Below are 17,857 nucleotides of genomic sequence, written 5' to 3'. Positions count from 1 at the left end.
TCACTACTTTAGTAAAGTGCTTCGTGCATATTTAATGATCTTAAATAGATCCTTAGATGGATTAAACTAAGAATGAAGCATACATAACTTATTGCAGTTCTGTTTTTCTGTGCTAATGCTGTTGCTGTTTGTATTTTTGAACATTTGTGTACATTTTGCAAATATTTGTCATAACTTGTATACTTATATATTAAAAGTATTAACAAAAAATACACTTCATTTGCATTCCATTGATTTAATTTTGTTCAGTTTTTTTGCTAACAGAATTTCAATAGACATTTACTGGACTTGACTTAATTCCACAGGACTTGCATCCAAGTAGTCAACCATAGGATTATGTTTATAAATTGTACTCTGTTGTTTTATGCTGGTATTGATTTATATATTTTAATCCAGGGGTCCCCAACCCCTGGTCCGTGGATCGGTACCGGCACGCTAGCAACTGGTCCGCACAAACAAGCAAAGCCCCATCTGTGGGATGCAGGCAGCACACAAAATCACGCCCCTCCAGTCTGTGGGAAAACCTTTATCTACGGAACTGGTCCCTGGTGACTTATAAGAGTGATGTTCTTTTGAACATGAGCCTGGTCATTGCAGCTTTGAGTGAATGCTTTGCTTTGCTAACCCACCAGCACGCATCTAAAACCAGGACCCTTAGTCTTAAAACCACCTTTTCAAAAGAGTGATTGATCTAGATTTCTATGGAGCCTGCATAACCTGTCAAGATGATCAGTCATTAGTAGACAGATGCTCCAAATCCAGTTTCTCTTGCATCCCAAAGCTTGCATACCAATCAAAAGTGCCCAGAGACTGTTGAGACGATTGGGATAGTATCTTTCAAAGTAGTGGTTCTCAGCTGTGACCACATTAAGTTGTGTAGACTTCAACTCCCAGAATTTCCCAGCCAGTGGGGGATTCTGGGAATTGGAAGTTCACACCAGCTGGGGAATTCATGAAGTCCATGCATCTTAAAAGTGGTCAAAGTTGAGAAACACTTTTTGAGAGTAACAAATTGATTATAATATAAAACCCAATTGGGTATCCATCAGGATTATAATGCAAACAAAGGTGAGCTGATAGAGATACAATGCTGGTTGCAAATGATAGAAGATATGGTATAGTTAACTCATCATGAAGGCGTCTCAGGGGGCTAGGAGTGGGAGGCACCATTTTACGGTGGTTCTCCTATCTCCTGGGCCGCTCGCAGTCGGTGTTGACGGGAGGGCAGAGATCCACCCCGAGGCCTCTCGTTTGTGGAGTCCCTCAGGGGTCGGTTCTCTCGCCCCTCCTGTTTAACATCTATATGAAGCTGCTGGGCGAGGTCATTCGTAGTTTCGGGGTGGGGTATCATCAGTACGCTGATGATACCCAACTTTTTTTCTCCACCCCGAACCAACCCAGCGATGCCCTCGCCGTGATGTCCCGTTGCCTGGAGGCGGTCCGGGTCTGGATGGGGAGAAACAGGCTTCGTCTCAATCCTGCCAAGACTGAGTGGCTTTTCGTATCGGCATCTCGGGCTAACCAAACTATTCCACCTTTAACGATGGGGGGTGAGGTGTTACCCCCCGTTGATAGGGCTCGCAACTTGGGCGTCCTGGACTCACGGCTCAATTTTGAAGATCATATAGGAGCCGTGACCAGGGGGGCTTTTGCCCAGGTTCGCCTGGTGCGCCAGTTACGACCCTACCTGGACCAAGATGCCCTACGCACAGTCACTCATGCGCTCGTGACCTCCCGTTTAGACTACTGCAACGCTCTCTACATGGGGCTGCCCTTGAGGACCACTCGGAGGCTTCAACTGGTGCAGAATGCGGCCGCGCGAGTTGTGATGGGGGTTTCCCGATACTCCCATGTAACACCTCTACTCCGTGAGCTGCATTGGCTTCCGGTTGCCCTCCGGGTGAGATTTCAAGGTGCTGGTGATGACCTATAAAGCCCTAAATGGCTTGGGTCCGGGATATTTGAGGGAACACCTGCTGCCAGCATCAAGTTCCCTTCGTCCAGTGCGCTCGCAGAGGGAGGGTCTTCTCAGGGTACCGCTGGTAAAAGATTGCCGGCGGATAACACCCAGGGGGAGGGCCTTCTCTGTGGGTGCGCCTGCCCTCTGGAACCAGCTGCCCGTGGAGCTCAGGACTGCCCCTGACCTGCGTTCATTCCGCCGGGACCTGAAGACTTGGCTCTTTGAGCTCTCTGGCCCAGGCTGAGAATTTTAACTGTTCTATTTGCAGGGATAATTTAATCTTTTTAATTGTTTTTAACTTTTGTATTTTGTATTGATGTGATTTTAAAATGCCCTGTAAACCGCCCTGAATCCTTCGGGAAAGGGCGGTATATAAATCTAAGAAAATAAATAAATAAATTGGAGAAGGCTGGAATAAGCCTTTGTGAGAGGTGTCTCAATCTCACGAAGTGGTTAAGTCTTCAACAGCATATGCCAAAAACAATTTCCTTGGTGTAAAATGACTACTATAGTAGAGATGTTAACAATTTTACTAGCATTGATGTTATCTAGTTTGGGTAATAAAACGTCTGCAAGAAAACAAGCAAGCTCAGAGAGCACCAAAGACCCCTCATTAACAATTTTAAACGTTAAATGTAAACTTTTAAAATAAGACTTGAGCCCAAAATGTAAAGAATGGTTGCTTTTCGTTTAGGAGTAATCACATTATTTAATTTTGCTTAGCTTGGCTTTGTTTCGGTTTTGAAGGGGGCGGCAGTACGGCCTCTTTTTTTTTTTAAAAAAGAAAATATTGGTTACCAAGGTAACATTGCTTCCTGGTTAACTGAGAGGCGGGAGAGCGAGGAGGAAGTACTCCCCTCGCCCCGCCCGGAACTATGGACTATCGGCTATGGGACGCTCTTTACCCTGCAGCCTCTCTAGGCGTGGGCGGATGGATGGACGCTCAGGTGGGAGGGAATAGGGAGACAATTGCTGTAATGATCCCCGCTTGAGAGGGAGTTCCAGAGCGATGGCCTCTCGCTCACCGTAGCTAAGGGGTGGCCGCCGCCGAAGCCGAGCGATACAATTGATTGGTTCAGGGAATGCTCAGGTCATGCGCACTAAGTGGGCCTGGAATTGGATTGGGGCTGAGGTGGGGAGGACCCACCCGGCCTCTTAAAGGGCCAGCACTAGGAAAGGCAGCTGCTGCAGCTACAAGATGGTAAGTTCACGAGATCGCTTGTCGTGGAATTGCGATTTGCTTTTTAGCGTTTGGGTTTTCATCTTTCTTTTTTCCGTCCTTCTTGCGATTATTTAAGCTCTAAGTAAATAGCCCCCTCCCGGGGATTGGATGGAGAATGAGATCTCTCCTCCCGCATAACAACAAATTCAGCCTAAATTGAATGCAATGCGCTTGTTTATTAGAATGATATATTGTGGCTTGTAAACAACGTACCGATTCCTGTAAGCTTTGCCTAAATATTTGAAAAAGGTTAAGGCGATGAATTCCAGTTACGGGGATGATCCACCAATCTTCGGATTGATGCTCCTTTTTAATGAAATTATCTCCAATTTTCCCTCGCGTCGGAAGGAGGAGGGGCAGAGCTTGGAATTGCTACTCCCTGCCGCCTCCTCAAAGACAAATCAATGCTTCTTGCAAAGGTAGGACCAAATTGCAGTTTTCTTTTCCCATTTTGCAAGTCTCTTTCTTAGCACAAGCGCTCATTTCTTTCCATTTGCAGTTTTCTTTCTCTCCTGTTCTCCTATCATTAAAATAAATGGCAAGGATTTGGAGTCCAGCACATCTTGGAGACACTGCCTTGGGGAGAAAATGGATACTTTTCCTATAGTCCAGTGTTTCTCAACCTGGCTGGGAAAGTCTGGGAGTTGAAGTTTACACCTCTCTTTCTCTTGAGATTGGGAAATACGCTCTAGCCTCTAATGCTCTTCAGCTCATCAACCCTTTTAGGAAGTTTCAGATTGTTCATTGAGCCTCAAATATTTAATAACTAATAGTAATATGAAAACTAATAATAATGGCTTGTCTTATTGAACCGTGAGGGTTGGTATTGACCACTTTGGGGAAACCCTAGTGGTCAATAGGAAAAGCCCCTTCAAATATTTTAAATGCATGCTCACAGACAATTATCTGCATTAAATTTGCACTTGTCATTCCTTTCATGGTTTGATGGAAAAAGTGAAGAAATGAGTGGCTTAAATCCTGGGAGTGACTGAGGCACATTTATAATCCTGATAGTTCAGTTCGGCACTGAACTATCATTTTCATTTGTAAAAGTAATGGTATTACTGCTTCTTATTTTGATCCAAAAACTCTTGTCGTTTTCTATCTATAGCCAATGTTGACAAGATAGAAGTAGCTTGCCTACATTGCAAGGAGAGATTGGTCTGAATGGCCTTGGGATTCTTCATTGCCTTTCTCTTCAAATCCATTCCCTTGTGTTGCAACTTCTAATTCCTAACTACAAATATTGCTTAATATTAAGGAATTTGACTTACCTTTTTTTGTGTGCTCAGAAGCTGTTGGTGAAACCTTTGCCTAACTAAAAAACCAAGACTTTTGTGACCCCCAAGCTGTGTATTTGTGAGAGATTTTACGACTTCGGTATGAAGAAATGCAGCACATATCTGTGTTTCTAAACCCATCACATGTAATTGGGATCTCCTTCCTGCCCCTAACTAGGAATTATGTGCTTTGAAGCAACTTTCCTTAGATGTTATGTTCCCTCAAAAATGCATTTTTAACACATTATATATTATGCTTTGGAGTAATAGATGTAAGAGAAACAGTTCTTATCCAAAATGTTTTGCAATGTTTTGCAAAGGGAGAGAAGGAAAGGTCAACAAATTAATCTCCCTTTAATCCTGTGGTTTTTATACTGGCTCCTGATATAGCACAGGACTGATAAGATACAGAAGATGAAGATCTCTGAATCCATTTTATTCTTTTTCCTTGGCAACAAGATTGCGATAATCTGTTCTCATGCTCAAGGACTCCTTGCAGGCTCAGAGCCTTCTGTTATAAGCAAATGTTTTTTTTGAAATAGTTGCTTTGCATATCATAACAAATACCTGAAAGTCAATCTGCTTGGGAAACTCATTTGTGGCTTTTCTGGCTTAATGTAATTGTGTACAATTGTAACTGCCAGGTTATATTTTCATACAGCATTTATACACGGTGAGTATTGTATGCATACAGTAAAATAGATTGCAGATTGGATTTATGAGCATTTGTTTTTTTAAAAAGAAATGTAATACTGTCTGTTCTGGTTTATTTGTGTAATATAGAATAATGAATATCTGTTTTACATATTATGGAGAGAGAGAAGTTCCCTGATGATGGGCTCCAGCATGAGCCCCAAAGCTTGAAAGAATAAACCTTTGGTCCCCATGACTAACTCAATTGGATCCTGTAACATCTTGGGACATGTATATTTGCCTTCATTTGCAATATTTGTTTTGAATAATTTTACCAATTAGTCCCTGAATAAAAACATCCGAATAACTTTAGCATCCTAGTCTAATATATCCATGTTGGACAACCAGGTGCAGAAGCTTTCTTCTTTTGGAACCAGGTGCATATGAGAAATTCAAAGCTCAACATAAACCCATGAACTAATGTTTTCTTAATGTTGAAAAGCCTGCTGCCTTGGTAACTGGAAGTAATATATAGCAGCTGTGACTAATAACTACTATTCTTCATAAATTGTCTTGTTTCCTTTTATAATTGGTGCCTGTTGCTACAATTTTAGAAATTTTGTAGCCTAATTACCCATTTTGTAAAAATGCATAGCTTTCTATATTGGATATGGGAATCTCCCCAATTTATTTATTACAGAATGAAAAGAAACCTGGGTTTTCTTAGCTGTCTGATTTAGTAACACATACATTAGTTATGTTGGTCCTGAGTGTTGCCCCTCTTCCTGAGGTGGATCACCTTGCCTACTGCAATGCTATATCTGCAAAATCCACAAGTTGCTGCTCTTGGCTGGCTTTACCATGTATTAAGTCATTTTTTAAACCATAGGTTTCAGACTAAACAGTCACTACAGACATATTCCAAGCCAAAATCAAAGTAACATTATGGCTATGTAAAATATGTGAACACCCTAGAATTATTACTAGGTTTTGCAGAAGTAAATCACATTGAATACATGTATATGTATTTCCTCAGAACTGTATTTAGCACTGCTGCCCATACTGAACTCTGATAAGCTGTGTGTTGGGAGATGTTGCCATGCAGTACTGGGAATAGTCAATTGTACATATTGTCTATGGAACCCACTATCAAAATAATAAAAAGGCAGATCCAGAAGGCAAAATGGTGTGGAATGCAACCTAAGAGGGACAAAATGGGAAAGCTAGGGAAATGGAATTACAATCAAGTGAGAATATTTAATTTTTATAATTGTAAGTTTCATTTCAGCTGAACGTGAGGATAGTGCATTCTGTTGCATACTTTACAAAAGAAGCAAACGAAGGATTTGAAGAAGGGAGGAAGGAAAGGAAGAACAAAAGAAAGAAAAATAGCATGGTAGAGATGTTTGGTTGGCAGAGAGCATAGGACATTCCAAGTGGAATTATTTGAATAAGTTAGAAACCTTTCATCAGCAAGGATGGTCGAAGTGGTGGCCACAGGCAGGAAAACATTGGGATATGTGAATGAGCCAGTTTGGTCTAGTGCAGGGGTAGGCAACCTTGGCTCTTTTATGACTTGTGGACTTCAACCCCCAGAATACTGTGCTACATTCTCATCATATATTTTCTTCTTTAAAATACTTGCTATAGCTTTTCTCCGAATAAGATATTGCCTGATTTTTTTTTAATAAGCATTGCATCTCCAGCAGTTGAGGACTGGAGTGATATGTATGTCTGGAATAAAGAGTCCTTTTGTTCATCTGTGCCTTTTCTCTTTCACTCCCCGTCCCTCTTCTCTTTAGAGTGAATCCCTAGTGGTTTGTGATGTTGCTGAAGACCTGGTAGAGAAGCTGAGAAAGTTTCGTTTTCGTAAAGACACGAACAATGCAGCCATTATCAGTAAGCTGAAAAGGAGGGCTCACAACACTCATAAGGGGGAATAATACAGTCTCATGTTCTCTCCTCTGGCGGAAAATAACTTGGATTTTTGTTTCTGAATACCCACACACACACGTTTTAAAAGGCCATTAAGTCTTTGAAGCAAATCTAGGAGCATTTGGGTTGTATAGATTTGCCCTATTTTGAGTCATTTTGAATACATTGTGCAAACAAAATCACGTAAAATCCACATTTCCATTGTTTTAGTTGAATTTGAATTACATGTACAATTTTACTTGTACATGCAAAATTCTGAATAGTGCAGACTTTGGCATACAGGTAAGTTAATTTTGGCTGGCATCCAGTGGGGTGTATGAGATTTCTTTTGGCTTTAGGACCACACCAGCTTTATGCAACATATCAAAGGCCACATTCCAAAGTTGGCCAGACTCAAAGCCCATTTTCAGGAGGGATTTAAGATGTTTAAGATTGTGATACAGATGTTTTTAGCATTTGTAAATGACAATGGTTTGATTAACAAAATGCACAAAACTCAAACAAAGCTACATATATAGTATCTTAATGCAGAAACAATAACATATTGCCTTTGTTTGCCTGATGTGACACACCAAAGACCAGCAAAGACCATTTAGATACTAGATTTTCTTTTAAATCTCACCATTACTGATTTTATAAATAAATTAAGGCAGTGTATATACCTAATACTCCTTTCTACTTCAATGTAGGTAGAGCCAAGATCTTTTATGTAGCAGTGGGGTGATTAAGGGAGAAATTGGTGTCTTGAGTCTTTGTAGGTTTTAATAATAAATGGTTCAATAAATCTGGGTTTCAACTTTCCTGGAAAAATGCTTGCAGCCACATATTAGATGAGCACGGACCAGACATGGTACTCCTTTGGCTAAATTTGAAACTAGCCTTCTTGTGATAAAAGCCAGTGCAGCCTGATGACTATTAGGAAATACTTTTTCTAGTGGTCTTGTTGTATTCAGTGATGACTGTTAGTTCAGGTGAAAGAGAAAAAGAACCAGTAAAAAAACAAAGACACCTAAGTGAATGACAATAATTCCCCCCACCTCCCGCAGATAGCATAATTTAAATGATTTTTTTTGTTTTCTTTTATTGTATAGTGAAAATTGACAAAGAGAAACAGCTGGTAGTTCTGGATGAAGAACATGAGGTATGTCTGAGTTGGAGTAGCTTTTTGTTTTGCCAAGCTTAAATATATAAACTTTTTGTTTTTTGCTAAACATGGTCTCAGTAGGTACATTACTTACATCTATTTATACATGTATCCAGCCAAAGAAAAACAGGATATTCTTGCACTAAACTAACAAGTTGTAATAATTTGTTTTTCAGTGCTGGTATTGACTTTAAATACTGTCTTAAAGTGAGTAAAGGCTGTAATAATGTATTGCATATTGACTATAAAAGGACATTGCTAAAATACTAGTTGTTGTGATTCTTACAGGGCATATCTCCAGATGAACTAAAAGATGAAATTCCAGAAAGACAACCTCGATATCTTTTATCAGTGATCAAAGTAATATTTTGGTACATAGAAATCAGTTTCTGCTGTCATTTTTTGGTGCCTGAGCCAATGAGCTATATGTTGTGCTTCTTAGCATAGAGTCTAGAGGTAAATGAAGGTGTACAGATCTTTCTTAGAATCTTCTTTCTTGTATAAATGTCCAGGAAGGGTTTATAGCAGGTGGAAGAGATTTATTTTTATACTGGAGTCATGCATTTCTATAAACCAGACTATAGTTTATTTGGTTTTAGTTTAGGGTATATGTGAACCAAGCCAGCTGTGGAATATTCCACAAACCACACTTAAGTTTTCTAGTTTCCTTACCTTTAGAGCACATTCATTGTCTATAGCTACAAGTACCAGCATGATGATGGGCGAGTCTCTTACCCCCTCTGCTTTATCTTCTCAAGTCCAGTTGGTAAGTTGAACTCTCATGAACTGATGTGCAAACTGTCTTCAGTAGAAATAAAAAGATGGCTGCCATCCAAGATAAAAAGTACTTAAAGATATGTTAAAGATTTTCATTTTGATTAGCTGGGAAAAGTTTATGTTGTTTGGCTTCTGAGTATCATTAGAAGGGCCCTTATGTTGGGTCAACAAAGCATTAAAAACAGTTGTAGGAAGAGAGACCAACAAGCGACAGGGGTTATCAGAAAAGGGAGTGAGAATACAGAATGGCTGTAGACCTTGGTAATAATTAATTTTGTTAGCGAATGGGGATGCAGTTGTTTTCAGTCTCACCAGGACTGCAGAAAACTTTTAAAGGCTTCTTTAATGAAATTTGTAAAGACTTCAGCAATTATGCGCTTTATTCTACATTGAGTTGATGAATAACTTGATAGCAATTGGATTTTGAAATGTAAGGAAATTTCTCATTCCCTGAATGCTGAACTTACCTAGGGATTACCTGCATAGCAACTAGGAGTTGCATTCCCACGTCATGGAGATAGCTTAGTATTATGTGAGAACCTTTATAAATAAAACAATAGCTTAACACAGATATGTCAAGCTCACGACGTCACGTGACATCGCGCAACGTATCGGGACGGTTTTGCCATTGCTGGGGTGGGCACAGCTTCCACGATGCATCCAGCCCGTGGGCCGGCAGTTTGACACCCCTGGCTTAACACCATTAGCATCTGCAGTAGTCAAATAATGCACATACATTATGATGTCATAGTGGAAATATAATTTTGCATCATTTGTATAATGACGTGTTGCACGTTGTTGGGGGCAATAAGCTGACTTTGTAATAATGCCGCTTGGGGGGGGGCAAAAGCCCTAATAAGCAGGCATATACATAGAATGAAGGCTATTGCTAAGCACATTTGATTTGTGCTTAGATTGTAAGCCGCCCTGAGTCTTCGGAGAAGGGCGGGATATAAATGGAATTAAAATAAAATAAATAAATAATACATTATATGCCTAAGACAATGTGTGAACACTGAGTGTGTATTATATTAAGGGCTAGTATACCAAATTAGCACTATGTGTGAACACTGTATATGAATGTTAAGGGTTAATATACCAAATTGTCTTAGTTGTGTAAGATATATTCCCTCACATTTTAAATTACCATCTCTTCGGCACAGGGCTAATAATGGTCTACTGTAATGTAAATAATAAGAATCACTCAGTAATGTGTGTAAACTTTTAGCGTGCATTTTAGAACATTCAGTGGATGCTTATATGTTTCCAATCTGACAAGCTGGCGTAGACTCTGGAACATATGTTCTGTGTTCAATGCTTTTGGTACATATGAATAGAATTGGCAACTGATGTCTTTAATAAATATCTTTTAACTAGCTTGAAGAGGATAGTGAAATAAGTAAATGGTTGATCAGATTTCCTGTTAAATGTGTGTGTACAGTGCTAGGCCCTCTGGTGCCCTCCTATAGTTCCTGCTAGTAAAAGATTATGGAAGTCATAACCCCAAACATCTATAGAACATAAAGTTGTGAATGTTGTTTTTTAGAAGCATATATTAAAACATCTATAGCATGCTTTTCAAGTTTCACAGACATAGATTATCCTCAGTAAGCAGAAATAAAAACATCAGCCCTTAAAGCATTCTTAATCAACATTTCTTAAGACTTAAATCCCTAGACTAAGGGTGCTGCCACAGAAAAAGTTCCGTCCTAGTGCCCACCAATATAGTACATGTAATAGTTTTAGATAAAGACTATAAAGTATAGGCATATTCAGAGGGCAAAAGGCAGCCTGGCCTTTTCAATATTTTCCAAGCACTTCTTTTAACAAGCAACTACTGTTACTGCTAACTGAATCTTTTTTGGTGTGTAGAATTATCTAATTGAATTTTCTCCAAATTGATATTTTCGAGATGTTTTGAAAGATTTCAACCCCCCTAATTTCTAGCCAGTCTATTGTGAGAATTGGTCTGATACATCTGGAAATCATTAGATTGGGGAAATTGTTATGTTAATTTTAAAGTGGCAAGTAGGATAAGGAAAAGTCCAGTTTTTTTGCATATGCAGTAAGGACTGAGGCGCTATAGCCAAATAGACTGACTAATGTGGTTTTATTTGTCTCTACTTACCTTCCTCCTTTACAATTACAGGGTGTAAGCCTGAGCAACAGATGATGTATGCTGGCAGCAAAAATAAATTAGTTCAAACAGCAGAACTCACAAAGGTAAAACTGAAGCAAACCTTGGATGCATTTGTTGCCAAGTTGTTGTATTTCCTCTTGCCCCTAGAGTCTGTCAATTTAAACACTGATATTTGCAGGATGTACATAATCTGGTACTTACCAAAATTTTATCTCAAGAGAAAGCTGAACTTTGTAACATGTGCTATATAACCTTTCTGAAATTGCTGTTCTCCAGGATGGGTTCACATGCAGCTCTATGCTCATTGGAGATTTGGCTGGTGAATATTGATCTTTAACTATGCAAAATGATATTTTATTTGGCTTCCTGTAGGCAAGTAATGGTTCCGGGATGCAAGTAGCTCAATGTATAGTCCTTGGAGTGCTCTTTGAGCATAAGGTTGAGAAACATTCATCTAGACCAGGGGTAGGCGACCTCGGCTCTTTTATGACTCATGGACTTCAACTCCCAGAATTCCTGAGTCAGCTATGCTGACTCAGGAATTCTGGGAGTTGGAGTCCAATAGTCATAAAAGAGCCGAGGTTGCCTACCCCTGGTCTAGACTATAGAATAGAGAAATCACAAAATAACCAGAACTGCTGCAGTCCCTCTTCCTTTACAGCTGTGTGTTTCTTTTTATGCTTCAAGAATCTGGTGTATTCAACAGGGCCTTTGTGGGCAACTTAGTTCATTCCATCTTTCTTGGGCTATTGCTCCTGCTAGGTGCTGATGCATGTCCAAAGTATTTTGAGGGAACACCAGGTTGCAGTAAAGAAATGGGCCACTTTATACTGCACTTCCATATAGTTGACCTTCCTCTTTTTTCCATTTCTAACTGATGAGCTTCAGGAGAAAATCCTAGACTTTAAGCCAAAGATGATCTTTGCATGACTCAGTGTTCTCCCCAGTAATATTTAATACACCCATTCACAGAAAAAGCTAAAATGCTGGGGAGGAGGTTTTGACTTAGCTTTCTCCTTGATCTGCTGTCCAAGGAAACAATGGATTTCTCTCATGTAAGACTTACCTGCAACTAAAAAGATTCTGTCTTGGTCTCGAGTATCCTGTTTCTGTGGGAAATAAGTCCTAAAATAGTACTGTAGTTTGATCTGCTGATACACTGTTTTGAAGGCCCCAAACCAAATGGCAATGTATTTTTTAAGAAGTCCAACTTTAGCCGTTTCTTGGTCAGGGATAGATGATTGTGTGCTTTTTCCTGGACATACTTACCTGCATCAGTAGTAGTATATTTCTAAAAAAGTTAAATTAAAAATATATTATGTAATAGCTGTTTCTTACTCCCTTTTGGACTGGATGAGTTGTCTTTTTGGCTTAACACATACAGCATGCTAAACCATACTGTAATTTGTTTAGGTTTGGCTTAGTGGGTTGCATCAACATAGTCAACTGTGGTTTATCCTTTTAATCATGTCTCGGTGTACTTGCTGAAAATATTTTTGTTTCTGTTTCTCCCCCCCCCCCCCACAGGTATTTGAAATCAGGAACACAGAAGATCTCACTGAGGAATGGCTTCAGGAGAAGCTTGGCTACTTCCACTAAAAGAAGGATTAAGCATTCCATGCAATTCAAACTGGAACCAGACATGACTCCTGCTTTCTAAACCTAACAAGAATGCACTGTACTTACAGTTGTTTCCTGCAATGTTTGTATGTATGTACATATATATGTATATATTTGTCTGTGCAAAATTTATATACATGAGGGGAAGAAGCATCTCCTGCTTAACCAAACTTTGCCCAGGATTATTCCTTTCCTTCTGATTGTCTAAAAGGGAACAGTTTTCTTCCTGCAGGGATATTTTTTTTTCCTTTTTGCACTTACATGACAAATATTTCTATCTGGACTAATTAGAACTGGTAATTGTTTACAGCTCTGGGGCAGAATCTCCAAAGGGACACATTGTGCACCAGCTCTTGTTTGTATCAATGGACTGTGTTTATGGGTGTACTCAGTCAAGTAGTCTGGAAATTTACAGCAGATTTTTCCCCCTCCTGAGCTACAAATGCATCTTCTTTTAATAGAAACTGGACAATAATTAATAACTGGACACAATAGTATGTGAAAATAACACTGAATCCACTGGTATGAAAATATTTGATTTGGACCCAACCTGTTTTAGGATAGATACTTTAGTATGATTCCCAACTTCTCCAGATGGGGCTTTTCTTTTCTCTTAAAAAAAAACCCCAATTATTTTGAACCTTGTATTTCCACTTTGGGTGAAAGGTTTAACACTATTTTTGTGTATGTAAGGATAGCATTTTTACTAATCAAATAGAAAGTAGATTTAAAGCAACCTGTAAGGGCTTGGTAACATACTGTAGTGGACTTCCATTCCAAAAGTCTTTATATGTAGATCTATTAATATAAAAGTCTTGACTTTTCTGGACTTTTTATGCAAGCACTTCTCAATCTGTGTGCCTTTTTTAAAAAAAATATCTATCAAATGATTGTAAGAAAGTCTTACACTGCCAGTTTTTAAAAAATATTAAATTTGATACCGGTTAACTTTGTCTAAAAGAATCTCCCTAGCAGCGTCTGGTAGCTTAAGCTCTCTTTCCATTAACTTCAGCTGTAGGTGCATACACTCGGGTTTATACTGCTATGATTTAAGGCAAAATGCTTAGCCTGGCTAAAAAAGAAAATTAAAAGTCAACACATATTCTGAAGTTAATCAGAGTCCACCACATCTCTGTATTCTGTCTTTCAATAGACAGGGCTGTACCTGTGCCTTGATCCTTATAAATGCAGGGCAGGAAAAAAGTAATATATAGCGTGCAGAATTTGACTTCCTTAACTATCTTGATTTCCTTTTTGTATTTTAAAAATGTGTAGCCAATGCTTTCTCAGAAGCCAGAGGAATATCCATTGCAATGCATGGGGGTGAGTAGCGTTTTGGTGCCCTGCTTAGCATCTTGTGCTTCTCCTTGACTGGACCTTGATAATAACATATATAGATCAAAGTATCCTACCCTCTTTGATCAGCAACTTGAATTACTTAGCTGCAAAACTTGATTCTTCCTTCAATGGATGGCATACATGATGTGGCCAATAAATTGGCAATATAGTGCTTAGACACAGACAGGTGAGGCCTTTCCTGTCTATTGTTTTTATGGTTTATCTAGGAATGAGATTCCTAGGGGTAGCTAAATGTGAACTGACAAAGCAGAAATATATGTTATTCCCTAAACTGATATTTAGTTGATCAAACTCTACATGGGTTTTCCTCAGCATGATGCACCATACGTGGATTATAACTGCAACATTCCAAAATCTCAAAATATCCTAGGTCACCTAGTTGGGTAAAATGTCAGATTCTATATACCAAATCTGATAGCAGTTGGCATTAATTCCAATGAATCATATCTGGGGGAGTCCTCTGTAAATGATCTTGCAAGGGATCAGTTAGGCTGTGGTCTAATTGTTCCATTTTGAATGGCATTACAATGAACTGAACTATATTATCCCTAAACTATTAAAAAGAGTACAAATAGTACAGAGGCTGTTTTACATGGATATTGGGGGGTCAGATTTGTTCTTTGGCTGAAGGAGGATATACATAGACATCCTTCTTTGTGAACCAAATATGTCTGAAGAGTCTTTTGTGCTTATCTGCCTTTTTTACCACTCTTGTTAGGTTTTTTTTTAAAAAAAATGTTTTTTCTAGGAATTTTTTTTCTTAAGTGATTGACCGTACAATCCCTCATCTAAGGTTATAATCCTTGGTTGCTGTTAATGTAATGTTTTCCCCCTCCCTTTTACTAGAGTAGAGACTCTCATTCAGCTTAAGAACTGTACCCAACTTTTTGTGAGTCATGCTCCACAGTTAGTGAGGTTAGGTTCGTTTTTGGAAAAGTGTCAAGAGTTTTAAGAAGTAAATTGTAAATTATCCATTTTGCCAATTAAATATTCCAGAAAGCAGAAAAGAGGGAAGGCTATTCAGTCTGAAAGGGCTGCTAAAAGGATTGTTGGTGTGCTACAAGGTGTTCCTGGGCCATATTTGTGCCCTTCTGGTATAGGATAAAATGGAGGCTAAAGAGAGACTGGAAGATGAATTATCTGTCAGAAGCATTTTAAAATTAAAAATACTATAATATCCATGCAGTTGTTTGAAAAGCCTGAAAATACATAGGTAGCTGAGCACTCTTTGGAATTATGTTTGGTCAGGGGTAGGCAACCTTGGCTCTTTTATGACTCATGGACTTCAACTCCCAGAATTCCTGAGTCAGCTATGCTGAGGGGAAAGGGAGAGGTTTCCAAGTGGAGCCATGCTGACTCAGGAATTCTGGGAGTTGAAGTCCATGAGTCATAAAAGAGCCGAGGTTGCCTACCCCTGTGTTTGGTTAAAGACAGTGAAGGAAATTGCAGACTTGATTTTAGGTTTAAAGAGAGTGAGACTAAACTCCACAATTTGGAAGCTGTCGTCTTTTCTAAGTAATTGTTTGTCCCTACCTTGCCCCAATAATTAATTCTGTAATGTCTTTTGGACTGTATAATGTGAACTATAGTTATTCCTGTTTGAAGTCTGGAAATATTGACAATTTCAGCTATGAGGAGAGGTTTTTTTCCCCCTGCTCCTCCCCTTCCTCTCTATTTGCATATTGAAGGAGCAACATCTGAAGAATTTCCATCAAAATATATCGCTGTAACAACCTTTTGAATACTAACTTGTTTAAATCAAATCTTTATATTGATGTTTTAATAAGCCATTTATTAAAAAGTAATAATACAGTGGGTGATAAACTTCTAACAGTGGTTCCATTTCTGGTCTTTTTCTAGTAATATTTCTCTTGAATCTTTTATAGATTAGAATTGCCAGTATTTTAAAACGAGGCCAAATACTTGGTTTTGATTTCTTTTTTCCCCCCTCAAGCCTTTTCACATATAACATATACATCATATGTTTGTTGTAGCATATAAACAACAGGAAGTTCTGAGCAAAAGGGAAGAATTGCATAATACATGTGCTTCTAATATTCATATGTTGCAATTGTATGAATCAATTGTATGAATGTATTCCCTTTTTCCTGTAAAAGCTTGTTTGAACTTAAGACATCATATCTTTATGCTTTATTGATAGCGCAGTATTCACTGGATGAAATGTGAAACACGCATTTGTGAATTTTTTCTGCTTTCTGTTAATCAACACTAGTCAGCTTCTGTGAAAGTGTGTGGGATTTAATTCATTCTTCTCTGCTATGACCCTTTCCAGATGTGTTGAGTGGTACCAGATTAGGGAAAGTTGTTCTAAGTGAATAAACATAGCTTGTTATGTATATGGAAGAATGGTTTTTCCCCCCTCACTGATGGAAGGTTATGTTCTTGTGTGAAACATATGAAAAGGCTTTCATACCATGGCAGGGTTTAAAAAAAGGAGAATCAGTCTACTAATAAAACTGGATAGATTGCTAAATTCCTGGTAGTTGTGCACCATTTGATATGTTGAAATCAGATCAGTATTACATGAAACATCTTTTAGGGAAGTTAATACCTAATTTGGGAGCAGTAATTTGGTGTGCACATTGTAAATGCACAAAATTGCAAAGGTATTAAGAAAGGATCATTGAATCACAGAGGGTAAAGGTGAACCAAGCCAATTATAGCTCACTTGCTATCTCCTCTAGTTGTAACTGAAAAGTGTGAGCTGTAGCATCCATAGTTCAGACTCCCTTGACCCAACCTTCCTTTTGGGCCTTTGGCATAGAATTCTACAATTCCAGGTATCTTAGCTACTATATACTTGCTGGAAATTCAAGGACAATATAGTTTGGATACATCTGGAGGATGCCAGCTGGGGTGGGCCATTAGTTCTGGTTCAGTATGTTGCTAACTCTGCCCATAGTCTAGAGTTCGATCCTGACAGGCTCAAGATTGACTCAGCCTTCCATCCTTCTGAGGTCAGATTGTTAAGGATAATATGCTGATGTTGTAAACCAGTTAAAGAGTGCTGTAAAGTGGGAAGTATGTAAGTCTTAAGTGCTATTGCTATGGCTAATATCTGGTAGAATAACCTACCCCAGTTGGCATCCTTCTGATGTATCCAGACTCAATGCCCTTGAATTTCCAACAGATATAGTTCATTTTTTCTAAACTAGCTAAGACTCTTGGAATTCTATTCCCAACACATCTGGAGGGTGCCAAGTTGGAGAAGGTCGATGTGATTGCTGGAATACTAGTCTTTTCTAGGCAATTTGGAAAAGACTGCAATTGAACCCAGGACCGCTCTCTCTTGCTTCACTCAACTCCCTTCCCCAAATCTGCAAATTGTTAATGAGAATATTGGTCTCTTTACAATAACATATTGTACTGACTTAATATAAGTAAACATTTCTAATGCTGAAAAGTTCTTCTGTATGAGATAAGAGCAACAGTATTTTATAGACAGGAAACTGCAATATGTGCTTTTATTGTTCACTGACATTTCTGTGGAACTAACCAGCTTGACAGGTGTTGCAATTATTGGGGTATTTTTAATGTTCTGCTTAGTTGATTTTGCATGTTTTTTTAAAATCATTATTTTCTTTTTGTTTGGCAAAGCATGGAGCTTGTATTGGTATCAATGATCATACAATGTTAATAAAACCTGTCAAACTCTCTGTCTTCTATTTTTAATGTAATAGAATAAGCTTAAAGCTGGAGGGTGGTGGTGATGGTGGAAAGGTAGTCTGGCAAAAAGAATATACAGTATAACTTTTGAACAAGAGCT

The 17,857-nt window shown here is 38.8% G+C and overlaps 1 protein-coding gene across 2 annotated transcripts; it reads left to right on the top strand.

Annotated features, from left to right (window-relative positions):
- Window positions 1-2,951: 2,951 nt before the first annotated feature.
- Window positions 2,952-17,747, top strand: GMFB (glia maturation factor beta). 2 transcript variants are annotated; one of them, XM_081317810.1, is made up of 7 exons: window positions 2,952-3,161; window positions 6,898-6,994; window positions 8,122-8,171; window positions 8,463-8,514; window positions 8,860-8,940; window positions 11,101-11,174; window positions 12,619-17,747. In XM_081317810.1, exons 1-7 carry the CDS (start codon window positions 3,159-3,161, stop codon window positions 12,688-12,690), a joined length of 429 nt encoding a protein of 142 aa, XP_081173936.1. In that variant the 5' UTR covers window positions 2,952-3,158; the 3' UTR covers window positions 12,691-17,747. The 2 variants fall into 2 exon arrangements, with proteins under 2 accessions (XP_081173936.1, XP_081173935.1); XM_081317809.1 differs by lacking the exon at window positions 2,952-3,161 and adding an exon at window positions 3,456-3,601.
- Window positions 17,748-17,857: the final 110 nt, after the last annotated feature.

The sequence above is a fragment of the Vipera berus genome (genome assembly GCF_964194415.1).
Source record: "Vipera berus genome assembly, chromosome: 1".
NCBI lineage: Eukaryota > Metazoa > Chordata > Lepidosauria > Squamata > Viperidae > Vipera > Vipera berus.
Note: the sequence above shows the minus strand (reverse complement) of the source record. Positions and strands in the feature narration are given on the sequence as shown.

What these genes read in the sequence shown, in the direction of transcription:
- GMFB (XM_081317809.1), top strand. An exon ending in GAACAATGCAGCCATTATCA is followed by an intron (nt 6,995 to 8,121) that starts GTAAGCTGAAAA and finishes TTTATTGTATAG; the next exon opens with TGAAAATTGACAAAGAGAAA. An exon ending in AAACAGCAGAACTCACAAAG is followed by an intron (nt 11,175 to 12,618) that starts GTAAAACTGAAG and finishes CCCCCCCCACAG; the next exon opens with GTATTTGAAATCAGGAACAC.